This window comes from Erpetoichthys calabaricus, chromosome 4 (genome assembly GCF_900747795.2).
Source record: "Erpetoichthys calabaricus chromosome 4, fErpCal1.3, whole genome shotgun sequence".
NCBI lineage: Eukaryota > Metazoa > Chordata > Cladistia > Polypteriformes > Polypteridae > Erpetoichthys > Erpetoichthys calabaricus.
In genome coordinates, this window is record NC_041397.2 from 211,063,259 (window position 1) to 211,087,856 (window position 24,598).

A 24,598-nucleotide genomic window follows, 5' to 3' on the forward strand; every position below is an offset into this window, starting at 1 on the left:
CATGATGCGTGTCTGCCAAAAGCAATCCAACAACTGCTAGGCTAGATGTCTGTAGATTTGTTTTAAATGATGGCTCACTGCCTTGTCTCACATGATTTTGTCAAAACAATAATTGTCCTTTATTTCCAGCCCCGGGCATGGTTAAATCTCTTTCTTGCAGGACGTATAACGCTGCTCGTGGTGTGAAGGGGGGGTGGGTGGCCCATCAATCATTTTAAAGCCTGTACAGCCGCTGTCCTTTTTGCCACTTCGTGTCTCTGCTGCTCGCGTTGTGATCACTTCTCTGTGATCATACATATAAACCAGACCGAATTGTGTTTTCTTTGAAATTAAACTTGTTGTTGCTTTAACTGTTGCGGGACCACAGATTCTCATAGCGTATGGTCCATTATTGTGTAAATCTACGTTTTGTGCATTGAATGATGCGAAGGTGATAAGACTTTGTTTTCTGCTCTTTGCCGTTTATTTCTGACCTCGCTTTGTCCTGCTATTTGTTCAGTTACACCTGGTCCTGATGATTAATTTCCTTTTGTTTGCGCTAATGCAATCTTTTAGTCGTCGACGTTTCATTTATAACGTATTGTCCTTTATACACTTTATATGCACTGAGACCCCTGGATCTGTGTGTGCTGCATGCCTTTACACTACTGATTTTTTTTGCTGGCTATGCTCTGATATTGCTTGTAAGTAGGGTGTGTCTTGCAAGAATCTCATGTTCTATATCCCCGTGAGACGCTCCGTGGCCATTCTCTTTCATCTTGCAGGTCTTTTATTTGTCTTCCGCGATCTTAACGTGAAGATCACATATCGTCTCCTAGTCATTCCCTCCCACAGGATTTTTTTTTATAATAGAGAGATATAACAACTGTTCCAAACTGTCTACTTCAAAGTTCTCTTTGAAGTTTTCTTTTTAAATCAGTATTTTGCATCAACTCTATTTCCATCATAAAATCTGAGCAACTTGTTGTTGCCATTAGAAATTACAGAGCCTTAATAAATTAAATACTGACAAGTCACAATTTTGTCACTGTTATATACTGTAAAAATACTGGACCTTTCTAGCTCTGTTTTGAGAAATTTAAACCATATAAAACTGTGATGAAGATCCATCCATCCATCCGCCCACAGCACCTACACATTGTCTATAATGACACTAATGGAGTGTACTTTATTAAGTCTTCAAAATCAAGAAGGCATTTTCTGAAGAATAAAATTGTGCAATATTCACATTAGTCTTTAATGGTTGACCATTTAAAGACACAAGTGCCTTCTATTCTGAGTGCAATTGAAAATACATTATGTAAACAAAAGAATAAATTGGAGTGGGTTGTCCCGGGTTTTCAAGTAGTTCTTCATTCTTTTTTCTTTTTGTAGTTGGAAAGAAGTTTTGCAGCGTTGGATATCCATGCTATTAATTACCATATCTGTCATAATATGAATAATAAATGTGCGTGTTATCAGGAAAGTTCTATTATAGAAGGAATGTAACACATATACAGGTAGACAAAATCAAATACAAAGAATAATGCAAATAAGCAAATCAAATTATTAATACAAATAAAATAATCAAAAATGAACAATAAAGACATAAAACAAGGATGTGAATGGGGAAATATCCTGGCTGAAATATAACAGTTTTGCTGGTTATTTTGCTTTTAATATTTTCTTTAAGTTTTATGTAACACATCTATTGACTTTCTCAGTCCAGAATATAACACATTTTAGCACTTGAAAAATATTTGGTGTGTATGTGTATATATTAGATTAGATAAACTAATTCAAGGGGAAATTTAGAGGTATACAACAGCATAAACATAAAAAAACAATGATACAGACTCACAGAACAAATAAACATTCAAATAATAGACAGATATATAGTTTTTATCTATTTATCTATCTATCAAAATTATTAGCTTATTGCATAATGTGGAGATTTTCACCTGACATCTTAGTAGCATTTTTTTTTTACCAATAAACAATATGTCATTGGAAATGTATGAAAATGAACTATCCAGAACTTTCAAATTAAAAAATGTATTCATACAGTACTAAACAGCTAACCAGATTAGCCGTAGTATTAAAGAGTAATAACGCAGCCCTGTCTTCATAAAAAGAAGTAGCTGAAAATGATTCCACATGTTATTAGGTTTCTGTCAGAATGCCAATATGCAATATCACCTGTAGGATTAACAGTGCCATAGGTGGATTCAGAAAAACAGAGGACAGACATTGATTACTAATACATGTAGTTTGTCATGATAATTTCCATGAATTTGCTTTTGACAAATAGGTAACAAACAGCTTTTTGATATTATCAGAAAACCAGTAGCACCAATGATGTTATACTAAAGCAGTGTGGTTTCATCTCAGCTTCAAATGCTTAGATTGATGGATCATTCTCTACAGTAGCAAGCATGTCATCTTATTTAACCTTGGAATATGTAAAAGTCTGTTTTTTAATTATCGGTTCCCACCGTGTGCTTAATTCAGACAGTGCATGCCCATGGCCTGGAACTGGAAAGGTATATTAAAAAACAAATAGATTGATCGATGGAGCATGTCAAAGGCTAGCCTAAATATTAAAATATGATTTTAGTTTTTCTTGCATCAGAGAATGTTAAGGTGTTGTTAACAACATGAATTGAAGCAACTGCTATTCTGGGACTGAATCTTTATGTGTAAGTTGTAGTATTTAACGTGAGACTAAAGAACTTTAGCTGTTAGAAGTATATTTTTAATTGGTGTACCAATCTATCTTGTTTCTTTCTCACATAATTCAATTCAGACTTATGAAGAGTGCAAAGCCTACCCAGCAGCACCTGTATATTTGAATCTAACGTTCCCAGTTTGAAGGAATAAGGGATGATCATTGTCATTAAGGATGCATTAATTGTGTTAAGTATAGGAGCTGCAAATACAGTAATTGAGTTCTTAGTGCTTGGTTGGAACTGTGTTTAAGGTTCCGACAGCTGGTTACATTTTAGTAATTAATGGTGGAATTTCCTGCTGTGTTATTAATTTAAAGTTATTAAAGCAGGGCAGAAAAAGATTGATGTAGCTTGATGCAGAAAATATTAGATTTTGAAACACAGTTGTTTAGTGCTTATGCATCTACATTAGTTTATTATTTGAAAAAATAAAAATTAGAAAGGTTTTTTGCTTGTCAGGTTGGCCAACGTTTTAAAAGGTGCACAAAGGATATTTTTATTAATTCGGTTTAATACTCTGAACTGACCATATACTGAGCTTTTTTTAACCTTATTACTTGTAGTCTATGATAGTAAACATGTACAGTAGTTTGAATATTATCTGTCTTTCCTCTAGTTTTTTGATATTGTGATTTAAGAGTACATGAAATTAAAACATTGATGGTAAATATTTTTTTTTCTTTGACTTCCTTTCTTTTGACAGAATCTTATACACATCAAAAGCTTGATTCAGATATCATCTGCAGTCATATATGAGATATCATGGATAAGCTAATGATAATGTTTGATTTGCAGATAATAGCAATGAATTATGATGTCATGGTTTAGTTGTTGCACTCATTTTTAAACTTTGAAATATTTGGCAGTTTCAGATTATTAAATAGAATCTTAAAACTTTCCTTTAGTGGAGAGATAATTCTACAGTATTTTTAACATTAACACAAGTAATTAGACCTAGCATCTCATTGTACGTATAAGACTGGAGGTTTACTGTACCTCTTTAGAGCACAGGTTGGAAATAACAGATAAGTGTGCCTGTTTCCATGTCTCTACAAATAATTAATTAATAATTAAGAGCAAATCTTTCATAGGCTATTGCTTAAGTAAAGGTTGCTAAATTCATCTAGGAGTAAGAAACATGGCCTAGGAGGTCTGTAAAATAGTCGTGTGCTTGATTCTGTTTTAGTATATCACATTATCAAAGCCTGAAAAATCACATATTTTTTAAGTACAACATATCATTATCCACACAGCAGTTGATGCAGAGAGAACATAAAAACCTCTTGACAATTGCTCTCCATCTTGGGCTGTACCTGTTGTCATTATAATTATAAGGTTTTTTTCTTAAAAGATAAAGCATAGAATATTGCAACTGGCATTATCCAGGTGCTTTAGTAAAATCATGAACATCAAAACTTAATACTCTGCAGTCTTGATGTTATGAATCTGTCCACACATATTGGTGTATACGACGGGATGTTACAATACTTGAAGTTTCAGCACTGACTTGACCCCTTGGGTGGGTCTGATTTCTCTTTATGCTGTCCACTTTAAGAAGTTGCTTGGTTTGGGACACATCCTCAGTTGTGTACCTAGGCATCATTGGCTACTTCAGACTTGAATGAATGTTTAGATACGTTTTTGATTATTAGTATCTTATAAAATACTAATGTACTGTAAATGGTTTTCAGTTATTTAAAAATATTTTTTGTGCTTGCTAATGCGCCATATGCCAGATGTCCAGTCCTTTCCCTCCACCCACTTGAACTGGAAAAGTAACTGTATATTTAATATATAACAGAGTCAATAATAAAGATAACAATCAACAATAGTACATGCAAACAGTTAATTATAATTTTACTAGGACTATACTTAATGTAATTTTGCTTTTTTGTACTAGTCTAGGAAAATCTCCACCCAGATTAATGTATTCTAGAATTACCTTCACAACAGTGCAAATTCAGAGATACATTGCTGCCTGTCCTGTGCCAAATCTTTTTAATGACATTTATTATTTTTTTCTTTGCCTTACTCTGGTAAACACTACTGGACTATTAAGTAATAAGTGTATTTGCATATTGTGAATTATGAATCCATAACCTAAGGCAGGCAGTGTCATTTTTCATTTATGTGTGTGACAATAAATGGGAATACCACCATACCACACATTTCAGTATTGTGAGGAATTTCTTGGTTATTCCAAATTGTTCTTCATTTTGCATATGACTAATGGCTTTTAGCAAAGAGGCATTGTTTGCTCAAACACATGTTTATCAATAATACGTGGTTGGATATAGGTTTACTTCACTTGCTGATAGAAACAAAGTTCTTTATAAATTCACAATATCTGCAGCACCACAAATGTGTATCACTGCATCTTATGAATCAAATGAAAACATCTATATTACCCTCCTGAAAAAAAATATATTGTAATGACTTTTTTGTTCATTTTGATTTCAAAAGGTAAAGTTATTCAGTTTGAAATATCTTATTCTTTATAAAATACCTTTAGTTGCATATAACAACAGGTATATATTGCACTATAACAATTCTTATTTAGTATATATCGCATGTATAGCTTAAAATGAGTTCAGTCTTTCAGTAACTACTGTTCTTGAGTAGCATGTAAAAAACTTGTAATCCATCCTGTCCACGTTACTATTTTTCCAATACCATATCTATTTGAATATGTGTAACTTAAAATATTATGAAAACGGTGGCTTTTTTCCTTAGAAACACTCAAAAGTATGTGTAGTATATAATGTACATCAAAAGAGCTGCATTAGATCTAACTTGTAATTCAAATCTCACTTTAAGGTCACTGTATAACTATTTCTGACATTTTAATTTCTGACATATTTATGTTCATTGCATAATAGACTAGTATTTTGTATTAAGTACTTAGTGCTGCGTGGGATAACATTTGCAAAAGTAGAATAACAATATACGCGAGATAACACTGATTGAAGCTAAAGTTGTTAAAGGTCCTAATTGTTTATTTTATGTCTTTTTCTGGGAAAAAACTATTTATTGTATTGATTTTGTTTGCTTGTGATTTACAAAGTGATGATGAGGCATTGAAATGTACTAGATACTAATGATTTAGCACAGTAGCCATGAGTATTGATCCTGTAGATTCCTCTATAAATTCTATAGGTGCAGAGGAACCTGCATGGTGGCATAAACACCCTTTTCTCTCAGTTTATCTGATACTCACACTGAAAGTGGAAGAAAGCAGAAATGTACATTTTTAACAGCAATAACAATAATGCCTATTAAAAATATTGTCTGCTCTGTTTCAATATACTATAAAAGCAGTTTCAATAGCGGATAAAATTTCATGTCTCAGAATGAATTAATTGACCCATCTAAAGCTTGCGTTTGGAATTGTTCTGTTTTATCGGTCTCACATGAAGCTGCTAAAATGCAGAACACTTCTAAATCCACAACCCCTTTCTTTAGTCACATATTGTATGCACAGCAGGCAAGCTACATCTTAATATTAGTATTCTAGAAGTGTATTTAATTTACTTTCTTTTAATCTACTTCCACCTTCTGAAGAGATTTGAGTGGCCCTGACTGCTTGTTCGCTGAATAAAAATTTAACTTATCAATTAAAAGGCTCACGTACTGTTGTTTGCTTGTGGTCTCTTATGAATGAAAAGGGCAGAGCTACATTAAAAGAAAAGAACAATGGATAAGGTGCTACAAATCATCGGATAAATAGCTTCACTACAAGGTTAATTATTTAGATTAGTCTTAACATTGAAGAGCCTTGAGCAGTATAAGAAAAATGGTGAGATGTTTCCAAAATAAAAAAATATGGCTGATTTTTAAAATGGCTATAACAACCTTTCCCAATTTATAATTTCCTTCATTTTATATGCTGGTTTTGATATTAATCTGTAATAAATATAATTTCTTTTTTCATTTCAGGTGAATGGAACAGAAATTGAATATGAGTTTGAAGAAATCACACTGGAAAGGGTGAGTACAGCTTTCTAGTGTATGGAGCTAATAAAATATTTTTATAATACAATTCTTTTTAAATGCATGTGATATTGTAATGTAGGATTTTCATGCCTTTTACCTTAAATGTTTACAGCTCAGATATTAAATAATAGGGCAAAATCCACATATGCTATAGTGTTAAATCTCACTCTCATAAAATCATTACAGCAGTTACTACACTTACTAAGTCTGTGAAAGTCTTCCTGTTTCTCTGTGCAATCTTTCTTCTTGCATCTTTCTAGCGTTGCAAGGTATCACTTCTTTATTTAAAACCTTTAAAGTGATCTCAACAGATGGTCATTTTTTTCTCAAATTGCAAGCAAAGGTTTGCTTGAGACATTGAAGCTACAGGTCAGGGTCTATCTTTGTCTTTTTTAGTAAGCCCATGTCACATTAGACAACTTTTACAGTGATTTTTAGTCATAGCCTTCATTTACATAATTTTAGTCACTCGGAGACCGTCAGTAGGGTCATGAAGATAATCATTAAATGTGACACACCTGACAACCAAGACCAACTAGTCTGTGACTGGCTAGAGTAAAATCAAACATGTCTGATTTGCTCATTAGTCAGAGGGGCAGGCTGTATACACAGGAGAGTTGACAACCAAATGAACAAATAAATGCTCATCCACAGTACAATTCATAGCATGTTTCGACAAGGTAAGGAACATGCGTGTTTTGAACCTCATAAACTGAAGAAAACCTCATCTGTGTGATGTCTTGTATTTTACATACCGTAACAAAATGGAAAAAAAAGAATTAAAGGGCAATAATTGCTATTGATCTCTGCTGCTGTTAACCCTTTGTATAGCGTCAGGTAACATGCTACTGTCTGTCAGAAAAAGGGGCAAGCACGACTGTGCTTGAAGTTGGCACTCAGTCGGTAAATGTGACATGGGCTATGATTTTTTTAGTTGTGTAATTGGGCATGGTGCAGCGACAAGATCAATGACAGTTTTCTGACTCTTGAAAAGGTGTGGTTAGAGTCCTTAGTTACCTTGTCACACACTGACCTCTTATGTCTTAAAACCCTTTCATTGTAAAAAAGTTTATCTATTTAAATGTTTAACAGAAATCTGAATATAAACATTCCCTGTAGGTTTCTTTAAGTCAGAAATATGGTTGCAGTATTGCTCAGTACCATTTGTTTCTACCTCTTCATACCCAACCTCTGTCTCTGTCTGTGTCAAGTTTACAGGTTTAACTGCTTCAATTAAATACAATTTACTATGATTATATTTTACAGTACAATAAAAACCTGTTGCTAATAGTCCCATGTGTGCAGAAACATGCAAGGACAATACACTACATGGCAGAATAACAGAGCAGGAATGGGTTACTAAACAGAGCAGGGCACATTTTGCATATCAGAGCAGGCAACATTGTTTTACCTTTTCCCGAGAGGTTTTGCCTGGGTACCTCAGTTTCCTCCCTCTCCAAAGACAAGGCAGATTAGGTTAATTCAGAATCAGAATTGGCCCAATATAAGTGTGTGTAAGGCTGAATTCTGTCTAGTGCACAGGGCTGTAGCTTTTAGAAATCTTGTACTGGAATATGTAGGTCTGAAAGATGAACAAAAGAATAACACATTCACTTTTACTCATTTATTTTGCATCAGGGTAAGCACTTAATTTAATGTGTGCATTGTGGAATTTTGTTTCATTCTACCACCACGGTTTTTTCCCCCTCTATTTATTCTTCTCACTACGTTGTTTCACAAAATATTCTGTGGCAGGTAGAAATTGTGTTCCATTCTGCACTAATGAAGAGTACTGCACATTGTGCCAAGTCCTAATGTTGTCCAAGGTTCAAGGGTATCTATTTTTTTCACAGAACTCCTGGTGCTTAATATTCTGACATATCCAAAAGTCTCAACTCTGCAAAAAAAAAAAAAAACTGTCTTTCCTACTGTTAAAGAGAAAAAAGCAACTTAAAACAAACCAAAACTATCAATGCCGTGGAAAGTATTGCTTATTTATGAGCAAAATTGAAAAAATCTGGTTACAATTCAGTATCTCAGTATTTCTTTAGCATCTTTCCTGCCTAATAATGAGCCAGGGGCTTCCTTTTCTCCAGGGTCTAAAGATATATTTGCTGGTTGTCCTCTGTTCTTAAAACCATAACCAACTACAGAGGTTATGACCAAAACGATTAGCTACCTAGACCTTTGGGGCCAGGATATGGAAGTACATACAGTTGCTGATTTCAATCAAGAATCATACATCTCATACCATTATCAGACAAATTAGTCAAGAGTCATATATTGGATCAAGAGGACCACGATAATAAGTATTGCATTCATTGAAATGTATTACATTACATTTCAAATATGTAATTTGGTATATTTCCATGCTTAAATAACATAGATACACAATCCAAGTTCAGCGACTGACTATCAGAGCAGATTGTGTATCATTGATGACATGGCAAATGTAGGCACACTTAAGGCAAATATTGGATTAAAAAGCTTATGGACTCTATCTATCTATCTATCTATCTATCTATCTATCTATCTATCTATCTATCTATCTATCTATCTATCTATCTATCTATCTATCTATCTATCTATCTATCTATCTATCTATCTATCTATCTATCTATCTATCTATCTATCTGATTGTTACTGAAAAGGTGGAAAACAGTGGCACACTGATTTTAGCCTGGTACAGTAAACATTCTTGCTAACATCTACCACACCCCTTAAACCTGATTTAAGTGCTTCATCTTAGCAGAAAATTTGTCTTTGGTCCAGAAAGGAATCAGAATGGAGACTTGGTAATAATTTACAAATACAGTTGAATAGTATTACAGACAATGACATGCCTAAATGTTACTCAATGTGTACATTTTCTAACTTGATTGGTTTTTTAATGTACTCTGAAAAGAAATCAGTCCTTCTGCTTTCCATCTGTTTTTCTGTCCTCCCTTCCCAAATAATATTGAATGTTGCAAACTAACTTGATATTATCAAGGAATTTTAGTTTTTCCAGTCTTCAGTTGAAATGACTAACACATTAAAGCCTGCATCGTATTAAAATTAAATAATAACTAAAAAATTAATGAAATTATCTGTTTCAGCCCCTGAAGTCTTCATGCCACTGTAACTCTTGTACTATCACTGGCATGTAGCCTCTAACCCTCAAGAATGACTATAAAACAGAAAATGTGGTTGATAAATATAACATATAGACAGGTTTTCCCTACTTCATTTTCAGGATGGCACATCCATACATGCCATTGCAAAAATTGTTGTTTCTAATAGTACAGTCTCAAGAGGGTGCAGGAGATACCAAGAGATGGGCCATTTAAAGGAGGAGAGCTACACAGGGCCATAGAAGGGCATCACCTCACTAGCAGGACTGGTATCTGCTCCTTTGTGTGAAGAGGAACAGGAGGAGAACTACCATAGTCCTACAAAATGACTATCAGCTGGCTACTGGTGTGCATGTTTCTAACTGAACCGTCAGAAACAGACTCCAAGAGGGTGGTACGAGGGACCAATGTCCTCTAGTGGGACCTGTGCTTACAACCCATCACTGTGCAGTTTGATTGACATTCACCTTAGAATATCACAATTGGCAGCTTCCCCATTGGCACCTTGTTCTCTTCACAGATGAGGCCAGGTTCACACTGAGCACATGTGACAGACATAAAAGAGTCTGTAGACATTGTAGTGAACTTTATGCAGCCTGCAACATCATCTAACAGGACCGGTTTGGCAGTGGGTTAGTGAAGATCTGGGAAGGTATATCCATGGATGGTCACAAAGACCTTCACATGCTAGGCTACAGTACCCTGACTGCTGTTAGTACTGGTATAAAATCCTTGAAGCCATTGTCAGACCTTGCACTGATGCAGTGGGCCCAGGGCTCCTCCTGGTGCAGGACAATGCCCGGCCTCATGTAGCCAGAATATGTAGGCAGTTCCTGGATGACAAAGGCATTGGTACCATTTACTAGCCCATTCGTTCCCCTGACCTGAATCTAGTTGAGAACCTCTGAGATGTAATGTATCGATGCATCCGACTCTGCCAAGTAGCATCACAAACTGTCCAGGAGCTCACTGATGATGCCCTAATCCAGGTCTGTGAGGAGATTATCCAGGACACCATCCACTGTCTCATCAGGAGCATGATGTGGGGGCTGTTCACAATACTGTTACATTATGAGTTGCTGTGATGAAATTCACGCAAGTTGGATCAGCCTGTGATTTAAATTTTTCACTTTGATTTTTTTCTGTGTGATTTTTGAACTCAGCCCTCAATGGGATGATGATTTTGGCTTCCATTGACCATTTTTACATCATTTTCTTCTCAATGAAATATGCAGTATTACTCAGCAAAAATTGTCTACTTGAATATTTTATTCATTGAGATCCAATGTATGATTTAAGTGTTCCTTTAATTTTTGTGAGCAGTGTAGTTGATTTTAAGAAGAGAGCTGAATTGCTCAGAATAACCCAGTAGCCATTAACAGCACACCTTTACTAAATAATGTGGGATTCTTGAGTCTGTCCTTCTAGTTCCCTTTAGCTTTCTTCTCTTTTCCCCTAGGCGCTTACAAGCCTCAGGATCGATGTCATTGTACCTTAGGTACAATGGTAAGAGGTACACAATGTATCATTTTTGTATTTGATCATATTTCATTTGGCCTGACTATTGTTTACACAGAAGTCCAGTAGTATTTCAACGTATGAGTTAAGATAGAAGAAATCATTTTTTTTCAAATGTTATTCCTGTAGGTAAGTCTATAATTATCCATTCCTATATTAAGATCTAAATTCTGGGAGGGATAATGCATTTTAAAAAATCTTTCTCAGTTACAGTAAAGATACTGATGGTCAAATTTAGTGATTCAGTTTATTTTATCTTTATTGGTTTGAATAAGTATCATGTATCATAGGATTGAAATGTTGGCTGTCTAAGTGGAGCTGACACATTTTCCTATGTTTGTGTGGTAATCCTGTGGGTATTGCAGTATTCCTCCCACACTCAAAAGACAAACATGTTAGATTAACTGGCAATTTGAAATTGGCCCTGTGTGATGTAAAAGGGTATTGCAACAAACTGCTGTCCTATCCAGGGTCTTTTTCCTGCCTAATGCCTGTTGTTCCCCATGACCATGAACAGGATTTTGTGAATCAGAGAATGCTATGTTATGTACAGAATAAGACAACTTTAGCCTAAAATGTTTGCTATACTGTATAATGATCTTTAATGCAAGTGGTACACCTAGCCTTGACTGAACCTTATTATTGTAAGTGCAAGCTTTGTTGTACTGTCTCATTTGAGTTCTTTAGTAGAATTACCTCAAGAAAGTGATGTTTGCTCAATATACTCTTTAAGCAAGCGCCTGCCTTCCTATGGTTTCTTAATATAGTAACATTAAATCTGACATTGCATTAAAGCAGGCATTAGATAAGAGTTGTGCTTCTGCCAGCGTGAGTAGCCTAAAGAATGTTATATTAGTGTGATTAATACTGTCATATTTCATGAAGTGGTTGTGTTGCAACACAATCACACCTAAATGTAATTAAATATTTTAAAAGCTGTCTTTAATAAAACAATCTTAAAATACAACGAAATATTTGGAATGATGATAAAAATTAATATGGATTTTTCTTTTGCAGGGTAACTCAGGGTTGGGATTTAGTATCGCTGGAGGTACTGACAACCCCCACATTGGAGATGATCCTGGTATATTTATTACAAAAATTATACCAGGTGGTGCAGCAGCAGAAGATGGGAGGCTTAGGTAAATAAATCATGCAACTGACAAGATAATATTTTAACTTGCTTGAGGTATCAAAATGTCATATAAAAGTACTGTACTACCATAAAACAAATGTAAACTCAATCACAGTTTGAATCACATACTTCAATATTTTTTTAGACTTTTAAAGGTCAACAGATAGAGCAATGTCAATTTAGATAACATTAGATGGGGCAAGAATAAACCATAACATGTAGCATAACATCATTGAGAACTTCAAGGATGAAAATAAAATTAAGAATTATAAAGAAAGGTAGAAATGTAGGAACTGTTGATACAGAGGCACATACAAGGAATTGTTTAGAAAAGCGGTAAGGTGACTGAACAGTAAATGGTAATTGAAGATAGTGAATCAGTCTGGATATAAATAATATATTTAAAAAGTTATTAGAGGAAAATAGATGGAAATGGGAAAACTGGTCAATCAAGGGTTTGAACAAATCTAAAATTTTATATAGCCATATTATACTACTATAGCATTTTGTTATTAAATATAAACAAGTCACCTCCAAAATAAATGTGAATTTCCCATTGGGATTAATAAAGTATCTATCTATCTATCTATCTATCTATGGAAGCAGAGGTATGGTGAGACACTGTTGAACTCACAGTCAGTGGCACTAATTCTGGCATTTTCTGTACGAAATTTTTATATTCTGTCTGTGTCTATAGAGGTTGTTATCCAAATATGCTACTTTTACCCACCCTCATAAATACATGTGTGTAAGGTGAATTGGTGACTCCATAAGAGTGATTGGGGGGGGGGGTTTGGGGATTTGGTGTTTGTGAATAACTAACTGACTCTGTGATTCCATGTGAGTGATTGTGGGTGTGTGAAAGACTGTGACTGTATCTGTCATGGCCTACTGTCCACCTAGGGCTGGTTCTTGAATTGTGTCCAGTTCTTCGTGACCCTGATATGGTTTTAGCAAGTTTTGATAATGGATATATCAGGAGTATAAATGTATATGCCAGAAAGTTGATTGACACATTTCTTTTGTTTTGTCACATTTTTATTATTATTTTTATTATTTAAAGTGACTTCAATGAGCATATTTTTAGCATATACGTTTTTTACAGTTTGCTCAGCCACATGACTTGCATTGCTTTGTACTACATCACTGACATTTTGCCACCATCCAGGTATTGCTGCAATCATAGTGTCTTACTGTAGTTCTGTTCCTAGTAATTGTTTAGAATTAAGGTTTACTGTATTTCCAGGTTACTATGCCATACCATTTTATACCAGCTCATCTCAAAGTGAAAACATACACACATACTTCTAGGACCAGTTTAGCATTGCCAATCCACCTAACTTGATCAACAATTTTTGTGGGGTTTTCATGATCTTCTCCTTTGTCTTCTTGTTTTTTTTTTACCCTTCTTTTACCTGACAATGTCTTTTCTCACTCCCAATTAAATTGTTGATTTTTGCTGATTTTGCCATTTTTGCTCCATTGTTCAATAATGTAATTTAAACATCCTTACAAATACTGGAACCAGTAAAATTACATATCCCAAGATTATTCTTACTTTCTCTGAATTTGAACAGGCACTGTTCTGTAGTAAATTAAAAAAGCACTCGTTTAAGTGAAAATATATTTGAGTAAATTTAGAGGCGTGTATGGGAAAAAACAAAATGCTCTGCTGTACATACTATTTTAAAGAAAGAATTTCAGACTAGTTTGAAGCATTTTAATGAGAGTAGTTTAAAAATTGAGGGAAAAAAGCTCAATAGGACCAATCTTAGTGAAAGATTTAGCCTGTCTGCACAGTTTTTTGACACAAAATAGTTTAATGCAATTCAGACAAAGAATAATTCAATGGTACTATTATAAATACAGGGTTTTCTTTTTTTAACTTACATTTTGGTTTTGACACATTCAATAGTTTCTAATATTATTTATTATCTTTTTGGCCATTGCCATTCTTATGTTTTTGTGGAGTTTAGCTGTTTGCAACTGTCCCATTGTCATTCCATCCATCCATCCATCCATTTTCCAACCCGCTGAATCCGAACACAGGGTCACGGGGGTCTGCTGGAGCCAATCCCAGCCAACACAGGGCACAAGGCAGGGAACCAATCCCGGGCAGGGTGCCAACCCACCGCAGGACACACACAAACACACCCACACACCAAGCACACACTAGGGCCAATTTAGAATCGCCAATCCACCTAACCTGCATGTCTTTGGACTGTGGGAGGAAACCGGAGCGCCCGGAGGAAACCCACGCAGACACGGGGAGAACATGCAAACTCCACGCAGGGAGGACCCGGGAAGTGAACCCGGGTCCCCAGATCTCTCAACTGCGAGGCAGCAGCGCTACCCACTGCGCCACCGTGCCGCCCTTGTCATTCCATGGTTGGTGTAAGTTGCTACTAATGATGTCCTTGAGGTAGCAGACTCATTCTTACGATGTTCCAATTTGTGGATACTAGAAATAGTTCTTGATGTGAGATGGCAAATTTGTTCACTTCAAAGTTTCTTTTGTGAGTTTTTTTTTTTGACCAGGAGTTAGGATTTTTTATTGGGTTTTGGATAAGGTCTTTTGATTAGGACCTTTGCTTGTTCTGCATTTCTGATTATTTTGATTTGTCTCCTGGTCCTTCTCCTGCTCTAGTGGCTTGCCAATCAATTGTTCATCTTGGCAAAACAGGTAACAGCGAAAAATAATAACAAAGTTGAAATATTAGCCCTAAAGGATTTTAGATTAGATCAGTTTAGAAGTTTTGCAAGAAAATCGACATTTCAAAAATGGCACTAATGGTTCTGTTAAGAATTACTACAGTAGATAGGAGACCAAATGGAAATGGGTAATTTAAAATTTTACTCCACCACTTCATTTGCAAATTGGTTATCTGTAATTTGACTAGTGTGCATTTTGTGTACTGGACACTTCCAAACTTACTGTACGTTAATTTATAAATTCCCATAGCTTTGGCAGCATTCCACGAAGGTTAATTGGAGGACTGGAGAAATTGAATTCTGGATTATAATTTGCTTTCTGGGTTGTCAGCAAAATTTCTTAGGCAATAGCCCAGTGCCATGTTGCTGAGACCCTTTCTTCAGAATATAAAGACTTTCTAGATGTCTTTGATAAGCAAAAATCTTACAGAGTTCCCACCTTATCAGAACCGTGATTGTTCGATCAATATTTTAAAGGGCCTTTACCTAAAGAAAGATGTTTGTGCCTTCCCATCCTGAAGTAAAAGTCATAGAATACTACATTCAAGAAAACCTCAAAAATGGGTTTATTAGACTCTCAAGCAGCCCAATAGAGTAGGGCTTCTATTTTGTTGGAAAAAAAGAATGTTTTTTCTAATGTTTGCTTTAATAAAACTGCTAGTTGAGCAATTTTTTTTTACTAATTTAGATTTTCAGAGTACCTATAATCTGATTCATTTCCACAAATGAAATGAAGATTATGCTACCTTTAATACTGCAACTGTGTATCATGAGAATTTAGCGGTGCCAAATGGCTTAGCTACTGCATTGACGGTTTTTCAAACATTTGCTAATAACATTTTTGAGCTATTTTGGATGCTTTTGTTTTGGTATAAATTGGTAATATTTTCATTTATTCTAAGGATTTAGAAAAAACAGGTTGATCATGTGAAGGACATATTGTTACAGGTTCACAGTAATCACATGTTTCCTAAATTAGAGAAGTGTGAGCTTCATTAAATTTGATACATAGTACTACTACTGCCATAAGAAGTAAAGCTTCTGCAAAGTTTGTTTGTTGTAAAAGTCATTCAGTTTTCTTAAGCTCTGCAGCCATCATACAACAGCTTGATTATACACTTTAGTATTGAGATAGGGGCAGTATTTCCTGAAAGCTTCCTTGACACAGGGAAAACTCATTAATATACATACAATACTTAAAAAAAACAAAATCACTGAATACAATTATGATATAAATGTTAAAAACTGAGAAATTCTATTTATAAAAAAAGAAACTTTACTAACCATGTAATGTTTGTGGTTAGTTGGCCAGTCAGCAGACATCCGCCCTGCCCTCTCAGCTGCGAGAAGCATAAGACATGATATATAGTAGCTGCCAAATAATGCAAAGAGTACACGACACGTGTTTTGCCCTAATTGGAGCTCATCAGGTGTACACACTTATGTGGATTGAACCTCAGGCTTTGTCTCAGGTGCTGACGCCTATTTTTTATTAAGTTAAACCATTCAGGATTTTTTTCATAATATGCACCTGCACCTCCACAGAAAATGTAATGTCTGGAAACACTTCTTGAATTGTATGTGCAATCACAACAGCTTCATTCTCTTTCTCCTGCACAGTGGATCTTGTCTGGTCTTGCTCTGTACTGAGACAAGTTTTTTTTTTTTTTTTTTTGTACAACCACATAATTCTTCACATACCACCAGTGGCATGTATACTCCATGTTTTTTGGTAAAAATATGCTTTATTTACACTTTACAAAATACAATCCACAACAAAACTATTTTACCATATACCAAATCCAGCCATTTTCCATTTCTATCTCTTAACCAAAACCCTCATCCCTCTAAAACATTGGACCAAACATCCATACTACTTACATGTGTTTTGGTTTAAAATCAATTCCAATTAAAGCCTTATTCCCCATTCCCGGATAGCCACAGACCTTTCCATCTCTCCATAGCAGCTTTGAAACCCATTTTCTTTCTTTCATTATTTTCTCATTATCTCCTTTTTCAAAATCTTTTTAACCCACTTCAAATCTCAGTTAACAAACCTCTTTATCAGGATACACCTGGCATTCCAAATGTACTTCTTTGCTATGCTAATAACATGCCATATCAAAAATGCCTCCCTTGAATTTCTGCCATTTCCAACTAGACCTTCCCCTTTCAAAAGTAACCCATATGACAAAAAACTGAATCTGTTACCCTTATCAATAATTCTTGCACATTCACCCACACTTCTTGTCTCCACTTACACTCCACAAACATGTGTCTAACTGTCTCCACCTGAGCACAGTCTGGTGTTGGAACTTGTCCTTGTCTATGTCAAACCTTGCCTATACATCCTATCCCTCACACCTAATCTTCCCCAGACCATCACCCAGTGCAAATCCTTTAAACTACTGTATTTCCCAGCCCCTTTGCCTGTACCACTGTCAATATCCCCACTTCAGACTTTATTGTCAGACTGTCTTTCCTCCATTGTACGTTTGAGAACCACTGTTGTGAATGATTCTGAGGAATTGTTAGCTACTAACAATCTAAATTAGAAAGGCTTGAACTGAAAAATGTATATCATCTCAGGTTCCTTTTGGGTTATAGTCTGTACCAGAGGACTTTAGTGACAATGATTTTCAAAGGAGTCTTAACTGTGTTGTTGTTGGTCATTTCATTGTGAAGAAAATGTTACAACTAATTAAAAATGTCTTTGATGGATCACTATTATATTGAATGTTAAGGAAAATATACAAAGCTTTGAAATATGTGATGTCAAACCTAGACCACAAGTACTATTGGTCTTTTAAAAACAATTCTTTATACCAACTGACCCTTTTAGGAAATCTCAGTCAATTTTATTGTCACTCTTCCTCCATCTAAAGGTTGCACTACTGTTTTCATCGTGATAAATTGATTTTCAAAAGGGACTCATATTTCCTCTCAAGAAGTTGCCCATTAGAGAATTTGTTTGTCCGCATGTTTGTCTAGGGACCTTAGTAAGCTCTTGAATTACAGAGAGAAAGATAAGGAGAACCCTGCCCTTTAGATGGGACAGCTTCTGAGTTACAAGTGGCACGTTTCTGTGAGTGCAACTTGAGGCTGAGCTCTCCTCCAGCTCCCTCTTCCTATACAGAGCTGGACTATTCCACTCCACTCCTTTAATGAGAAAATATGGATCACAACGCTGTTTTTCTCAGTCCTGGAATTTGCTGTGTGGTATCACGGCTAAGTGCTCCCTGACAGCTGCAAACCAGGGGTTACAAAGAAGCTCTCACATCATAGAGAGTAATAAAAGGAAAACCCTGCAATCAGGATAGGAGACAGATGGTCTCACAGAATGAAAAATTTCAGGCTGTGTTTTTTTTCCAGATTTTGGAAATATTTCTATTCCAAAGTAGACATTCAGCTAAATTTAACTTTGAGTTACCATTCTGAAAGTATTGGTCAAACTGAGCATATAAATTAGTATTTAGAAAAATATTTTCTTGTTACAGATTTACTGGTGTGATCTATTCCCATTAGCTGAGCCTTCAAGAGATATTCAGTTGATAGTGAAACTCTATATACTATAGATATCTGAAAGTGGCCTCACAATACATTGGTAAAGGATGTGATGCACTTGTTTAACTAATAGCTTCTTGAGTTTCCTGAATGACAGAAATACTTCAGCATTGAATCAGGTTTATAACAATATCTTAGCTTTGTCTTATTTCAGTTAAAAGAAACTAACATATTCATCAACAATCTGTACATACTGTATAACAAATAGTGTAATACTCGCAAGAAATGTTGCAGAATAATACATCATGTCTGCAAGAACAGTGTCCCTTAACTATTGAAAAGCAATATTCCTTGGCTAAAATTTTTCATGTCTGAATCTTGGCTAGTGAAGGGCATAATCATATTACGAGATGTTCCAAAGGACTGAAAAATAAGATTTCCTCCGATACAGGGTTGTGTTTTTTGTGATTTGATATACCAGCATTATAAAAGAAGAAGCAACTGTCAGTAAAGTAATTAAATTAACCTGAGCAGAAAAGGTTCACTGATGGATTCTGTGTGTTAATGGAGTGCTGATACAAAAAGTTGACCACACAGTTCTATTTCTTTTTTTTTAATTATTTATTTTATTCCTTCAGACTTCTAGTGTGGGAGGGTCATTTTGCTGGCAAAGCAGCTTTTCAGACTGGTATATTTTTAAAGCAGTGTTGAGATACAACATATACAGTAGTTAGAACAAAGTTATACTGTATTTGTGATTGTAATTCAATTTTGTGTGAAGCCTAATCCAGGTAGTTTGTTGTGTGGAGGGTGCGGCAACGATCCCTCACTGCTGATGAAGATAAAAAGTAGACATTAAACAAATGAGAATGGGCTTTATATATGGGCATACATGCTACACAAGTGTCCCAGTTTAAGACTTTAAAAAATCTGGTCATCCAATAATTTGCCATCAGAGTGACACATTCACTTGACATCCATAATGGTCAGTGGCTGTAATAAAAGTTTGCCTTCCACTTCTGTTATTCCCTAACATCTGTCATGACTGAACAGCTTTTCAAGTCCCATTTCATGAAAATTACTATGGCCATACATGCTCAAGCAAATAAGGAATTCATTACAAAAGGGTATTTATTTTTTATTAATATTTTGGTTATGTTAATTGCCAACTGCAAATTGTCACTATGTGCCCTGCAGTGGGCTGGCGCCCTGCCCGGGGTTTGTTTCCTGCCTTGCGCCCTGTGTTGGCTGGGATTGGCTCTAGCAGACCCCCGTGACCCTGTGTTCGGATATAGCGGGTTGGAAAATGGATGGATGGATGGATGGAAATTGTCACTATGTGTGAATGTGGGGTGTGTTTATGCTTGAGAGCGGTCTTTGTGATGGTAAAGAGTCCTGTCCAGGCCTGTTTTCAGCTTTTTGCTCAGTCCTGGTAAGATAGCCTTTGGCCTCTGCAACCTTGAAGTCAACTGAACATTGCAGGCTACCATGTCTGCACAGCCCTCGAACATGAATTGTTATGTCATGAATATGTTTTCAAACTTATTTCTTATTCTGAAGCAGGCTGACAAGTGATAGGAATTTTTTTTCCTATACTATATGAAATTGAAAAAAACAAATTCTCATTCAAAGGATCTGTTCAGATCTTTTTTAAAATGTGGCAGGATCTTGCTGCTTCAGAGATTTACTTTGTTGGCTGGCTCTCCTCACTTTCTTTCTTTTGGGTGATTGAATTTTATATTGAAATTTGTTTTTGTTATGTTTGATTTGATTGTATGGCTTGTTATTTGCTTTTTATTAAAATTAATAAAAATTAAAAAAATGTGTATTTGGTTCAGATTTTAATTAAGGCATGTTTTAATTAGATGCTCATATCCATTCATCTCTTGATGCTGTTTTTTATGGTTATTTGGGAGCTGAAGCCTTCCCCAGAAAGCATCAGCTACAAGGGGGAAACCATCTTTAGACAGGGCACCAATCCATCATAAGGCACAATCACAATAAATCAGCCATGAAGGGAAAGATTGAAAATCAGCCGAACCTGAATATTTTAGTAAAAGTAGTAAAAATGACCATAGCTAAAAAAACCTTGCAGACATGTAGAGATGTACAAGCTCTAAGATTGTTATTCAAAACCACTTTTTGACAGTTTAAAGCAGTAGTACAAAGCACTCTAAATGAAAATGTAATATGAAAACAAGAATAATAAGAAATATATATGTATATATTGTCATGTATAGGCATTGGAGGACCTTCTGAGGGCTTGGAACTGGTGTGTAATAACCCGCTGAGATGAGAGGGGGAGCTACCGTTGAGTTTGTCCTGTTTCTCTTCTTCAAACACAGCTCAGAGATACCACCTAATAAGGGCACCTAGCCCCACCCTTCCGGTGGTTTCACCATAAAGGACGGGCAGCCTAAAGATAGGCGTCTTTTGGATAGCCAGAGCAAGCCGCAGAGCGGAACACAAGACTAACTCCCGTATAGGAGGGATCCTGGACTGGAGATTTTTCATTTCTCTTTTTCTTGTTCAATTTACATTGTGAGGTGATGGATAAATGGCAAGGCCTGGTTGATGTCCCAAAATTTTCATTGATTCCAGTCTGTCCTTCCACCGCCCAACTACAATATATACTATATATATATATATATATATATATATATATATATATATATATATATATATATACATATATATATATATATATACAGTATATATATATATATATATATATATAATTAAAACTTGGAAAAATACGGCTAGAAACAGTGTGTACTGAGAAAATATATACTATTTCCTGATAGTAATTACAGCTCCCAATCCACACAGTCTTTGCCTTGATATTTCTCACTTAAAACTCCTTCAGCGCTCTCCATTGTCTTCTTACTCCACAACGACTCATACACTAAAAATCACCAAGTTTACTAACTAGCATGATTACATAGTATTTCCGGAAAGTCCATAAAGGCACTCTGCCCTTTGTCATGTAGCATTTATCTTTTGCTGTCCATAATAACTACAATCTAAGAAGGGATTAAATCTCCTGGTGTTACCATACATTGTCTGTGGATAGCTGCCTATGTTCATTACGTTAAAAATATCTCCCTTGATGCAAACATTAGTTTTAGTTGTGTTCATCTTGTATCTACTACTGAGATTTTAAAAAGCTTATTATCATCTATCTGAAAGGATTGCGGTATTCACGCTACATAAGTCACAACGACAGCTTTCACAGCTGGTGATAAAATTCCTATAAGGTGGTAACACATCTTATAGACTTACTGTTTTGATTCTGAATATCCACCAACCAAGCCATCACACCACCTTTAATACAAGTTGTCAAGATCAATGATATAATTGATTTTTATCTTATATTTCTTGAATAAATGTTAAATCTCACCAACATCAATTATTTAGATAGACTTAACATATAAGCAAATGTTACAATCACTTAGCACTGCAAGTGAGAAGGTGAATGTGTATTCCTGTTAAGAAACCATAAGAATCTTTACAAAACAACATAAGTCTGCACAAGTGATGAGTGATCAGATTTTTTTTTTTACTAGCCATGGCTTTTAAAGCTCTTATGCAAAGTGTTTTTGCAAAATAAAATTTTGATTATTCTATGAAAAGTCATAGGTTTATTTGTAGTCTGAAGAATTTAAGTCTCCACAGGAAATCACCTTCTCCCTATTGTAATGTGATATGTATTACAATAAGACTCACTTAATGTGATATGTAATTATTTTGTAATCATTATAAACACAATTAAGCTTTCCATTCATTCTTTTATTTTATTTTTCTTTGTATATTTCTTATATTCAGTTTCTAATTAGTCCTTACTTCCCTCCTCTCAGACAATTTTTAATTCATTAAAATTGTTTAATATGAATGTCTTTAATCATTATGTATGTGTGGTCATCTATTAGTTTGCAAAGGGCATAATTGTATTCTTCATTGCACTACAGTAATCCCTCGCTATATCGCGCTTCGACTTTCGCGGCTTCACTCTATCGCGGATTTTATATGTAAGCATATTTAAATATATATCGCAGATTTTTTGCTGGTTCACGGATTTCTGAGGACAATGGGTCTTTTAATTTCTGGTACATGCTTCCTCAGTTGGTTTGCCCTGTTGATTTCATACAAGGGACGCTATTGGCAGATGGCTAAGAAGCTACCCAACCAGAGCGCGTATTACGTATTAAATAAAACTCCTCAAATATATTTTGAGCACGGGGGCTGTTCACACCCCTAGAGGATATGGCTGCTCCTCACAAAACGCTGAAAGATTACCTTCACATTGCTGCCATCTTTGCTGGGCTTACATATGGCTGCTTTGTCAAGCGATATGCTTCCTGCACGGTGCTTCGCATACTTAAAAGATCAAACAGCACATATTGATTTTTGATTGTTTACTTTTCTCTCTCTCTCTCTCTCTTGCTCTGACATTCTCTGCTCCTGACGGAGGGGGTTTGAGCAGGGGGGCTGTTCACACCCCTAGACGATACGGACACTCGTCTAAAAATGCTGAAAGATTATCTTCACATTTCTCCCTTCTGGCTTTGTCAAGCGACATGCTTCCCGCACGGTGCTTCGCATACTTCAAAGCTTGAACGGCACGTATTGATTTTTGATTGTTTGTTTTTCTCTGTCTCTCTCACTCTCTTTGACATTCTCTGCTCCTGACGGAGGGGGTGTGAGCAGGGGGGCTGTTCGCACACTGGCCTAGAGGATACGGACGCTCCTCTAAAAAATCCTGAAAGACTACTTTTACATTGCTCCCTTCCTTGCAGCTGCTTTGTCCGGCGGTGCTTTGCATACTTAAAAGCCAAACAGCCCTATTGATTTTTGATTGTTTGCTTTTCTCTCTTTCTCTCTCTCTGACATTCTCTGCTCCTGGCGCACACTCCTTTGAAGAGGAAGATATGTTTGCATTCTCTTAATTGTGAGACGGAACTGTCATCTCTGTCTTGTCATGGAGCACAGATTAAACTTTTGAAAAAGAGACAAATGTTTGTTTGTAGTGTTTGAATAACGTTCCTGTCACTCTACAACCTCCTGTGTTTCTGTGCATATCTGTGACCCAAGCATGACAATATAAAAATAACCTATAAACATATGGTTTGTACTTCTCGGATTTTCACCTTTCGTGGGGGGTTCTGGAACGCAACCCCCGCGATCGAGGAGGGATTACTGTATACACCTACTTTTACAGTGTATTAGCTTGTCAATAATCACATATTTCAGTGCAGTTGTATGTTATTTACATTAAAAAGATATCTGCAACCTTTTGAGCTTCCTCACCAAAGAAATCACCTGAATAAATCAATCTGTTACACCACAATCTGAAATCGTTCACAATGTTTTTTTCTCATTTTGCAGAGTTAACGATTGTATCCTGCGGGTGAACGACGTTGATGTTTCTGAAGTCTCTCACAGTAAAGCCGTTGAAGCCTTAAAAGTGGCAGGTTCAATTGTAAGACTATATGTACGCAGGAGAAGACCGATGCTAGAAACAGTAGTGGAAATCAAACTTATAAAAGGACCAAAAGGTATATATTATTGTTTGTTTAGAATGTTTAGTAATCGGCTTTTATTTTGCATTGGACGTAATTAGAAAACCATTCTTATTTTTTGTTTTAAACATAGCAAAATAAGCTTCAAACAAATTAAGATCAAATAACTTTCATTTTTATGCACTGTGCTGAATAACATCCTACAATATAGTCCAGTAGATTTTCAACTTTAAAATATTTAGCATATTATGCCTAAAAGTTTATCTTTTTTAACGTGGAAATTCAGCTTAATAAGGTTGGAATGGGACAGTCAGCCACTGGCCCAGCCAATACTTTCTGCAAAAAGTTTTCCTGTTTTCCCCGTGCTTACTGTAGTTTTCTTCTCAAATCCCAAAG

The 24,598-nt window shown here is 35.6% G+C and overlaps 1 protein-coding gene across 36 annotated transcripts in view; it reads left to right on the forward strand.

The window, feature by feature from the left end:
* dlg2 (discs, large homolog 2 (Drosophila)) overlaps positions 1-24,598 on the forward strand; it is a 1,641,316-nt gene that overhangs the window by 1,255,396 nt on the left and 361,322 nt on the right. For all 36 annotated transcript variants that reach the window (XM_051926947.1, XM_051926951.1, XM_051926957.1 and 33 more), the window contains 3 exons: positions 6,645-6,695; positions 12,350-12,474; positions 24,069-24,238. In XM_051926947.1, the coding sequence (XP_051782907.1) occupies positions 6,645-6,695; positions 12,350-12,474; positions 24,069-24,238 (346 nt within the window). The remainder of the gene's footprint in view (positions 1-6,644; positions 6,696-12,349; positions 12,475-24,068; positions 24,239-24,598) is intronic.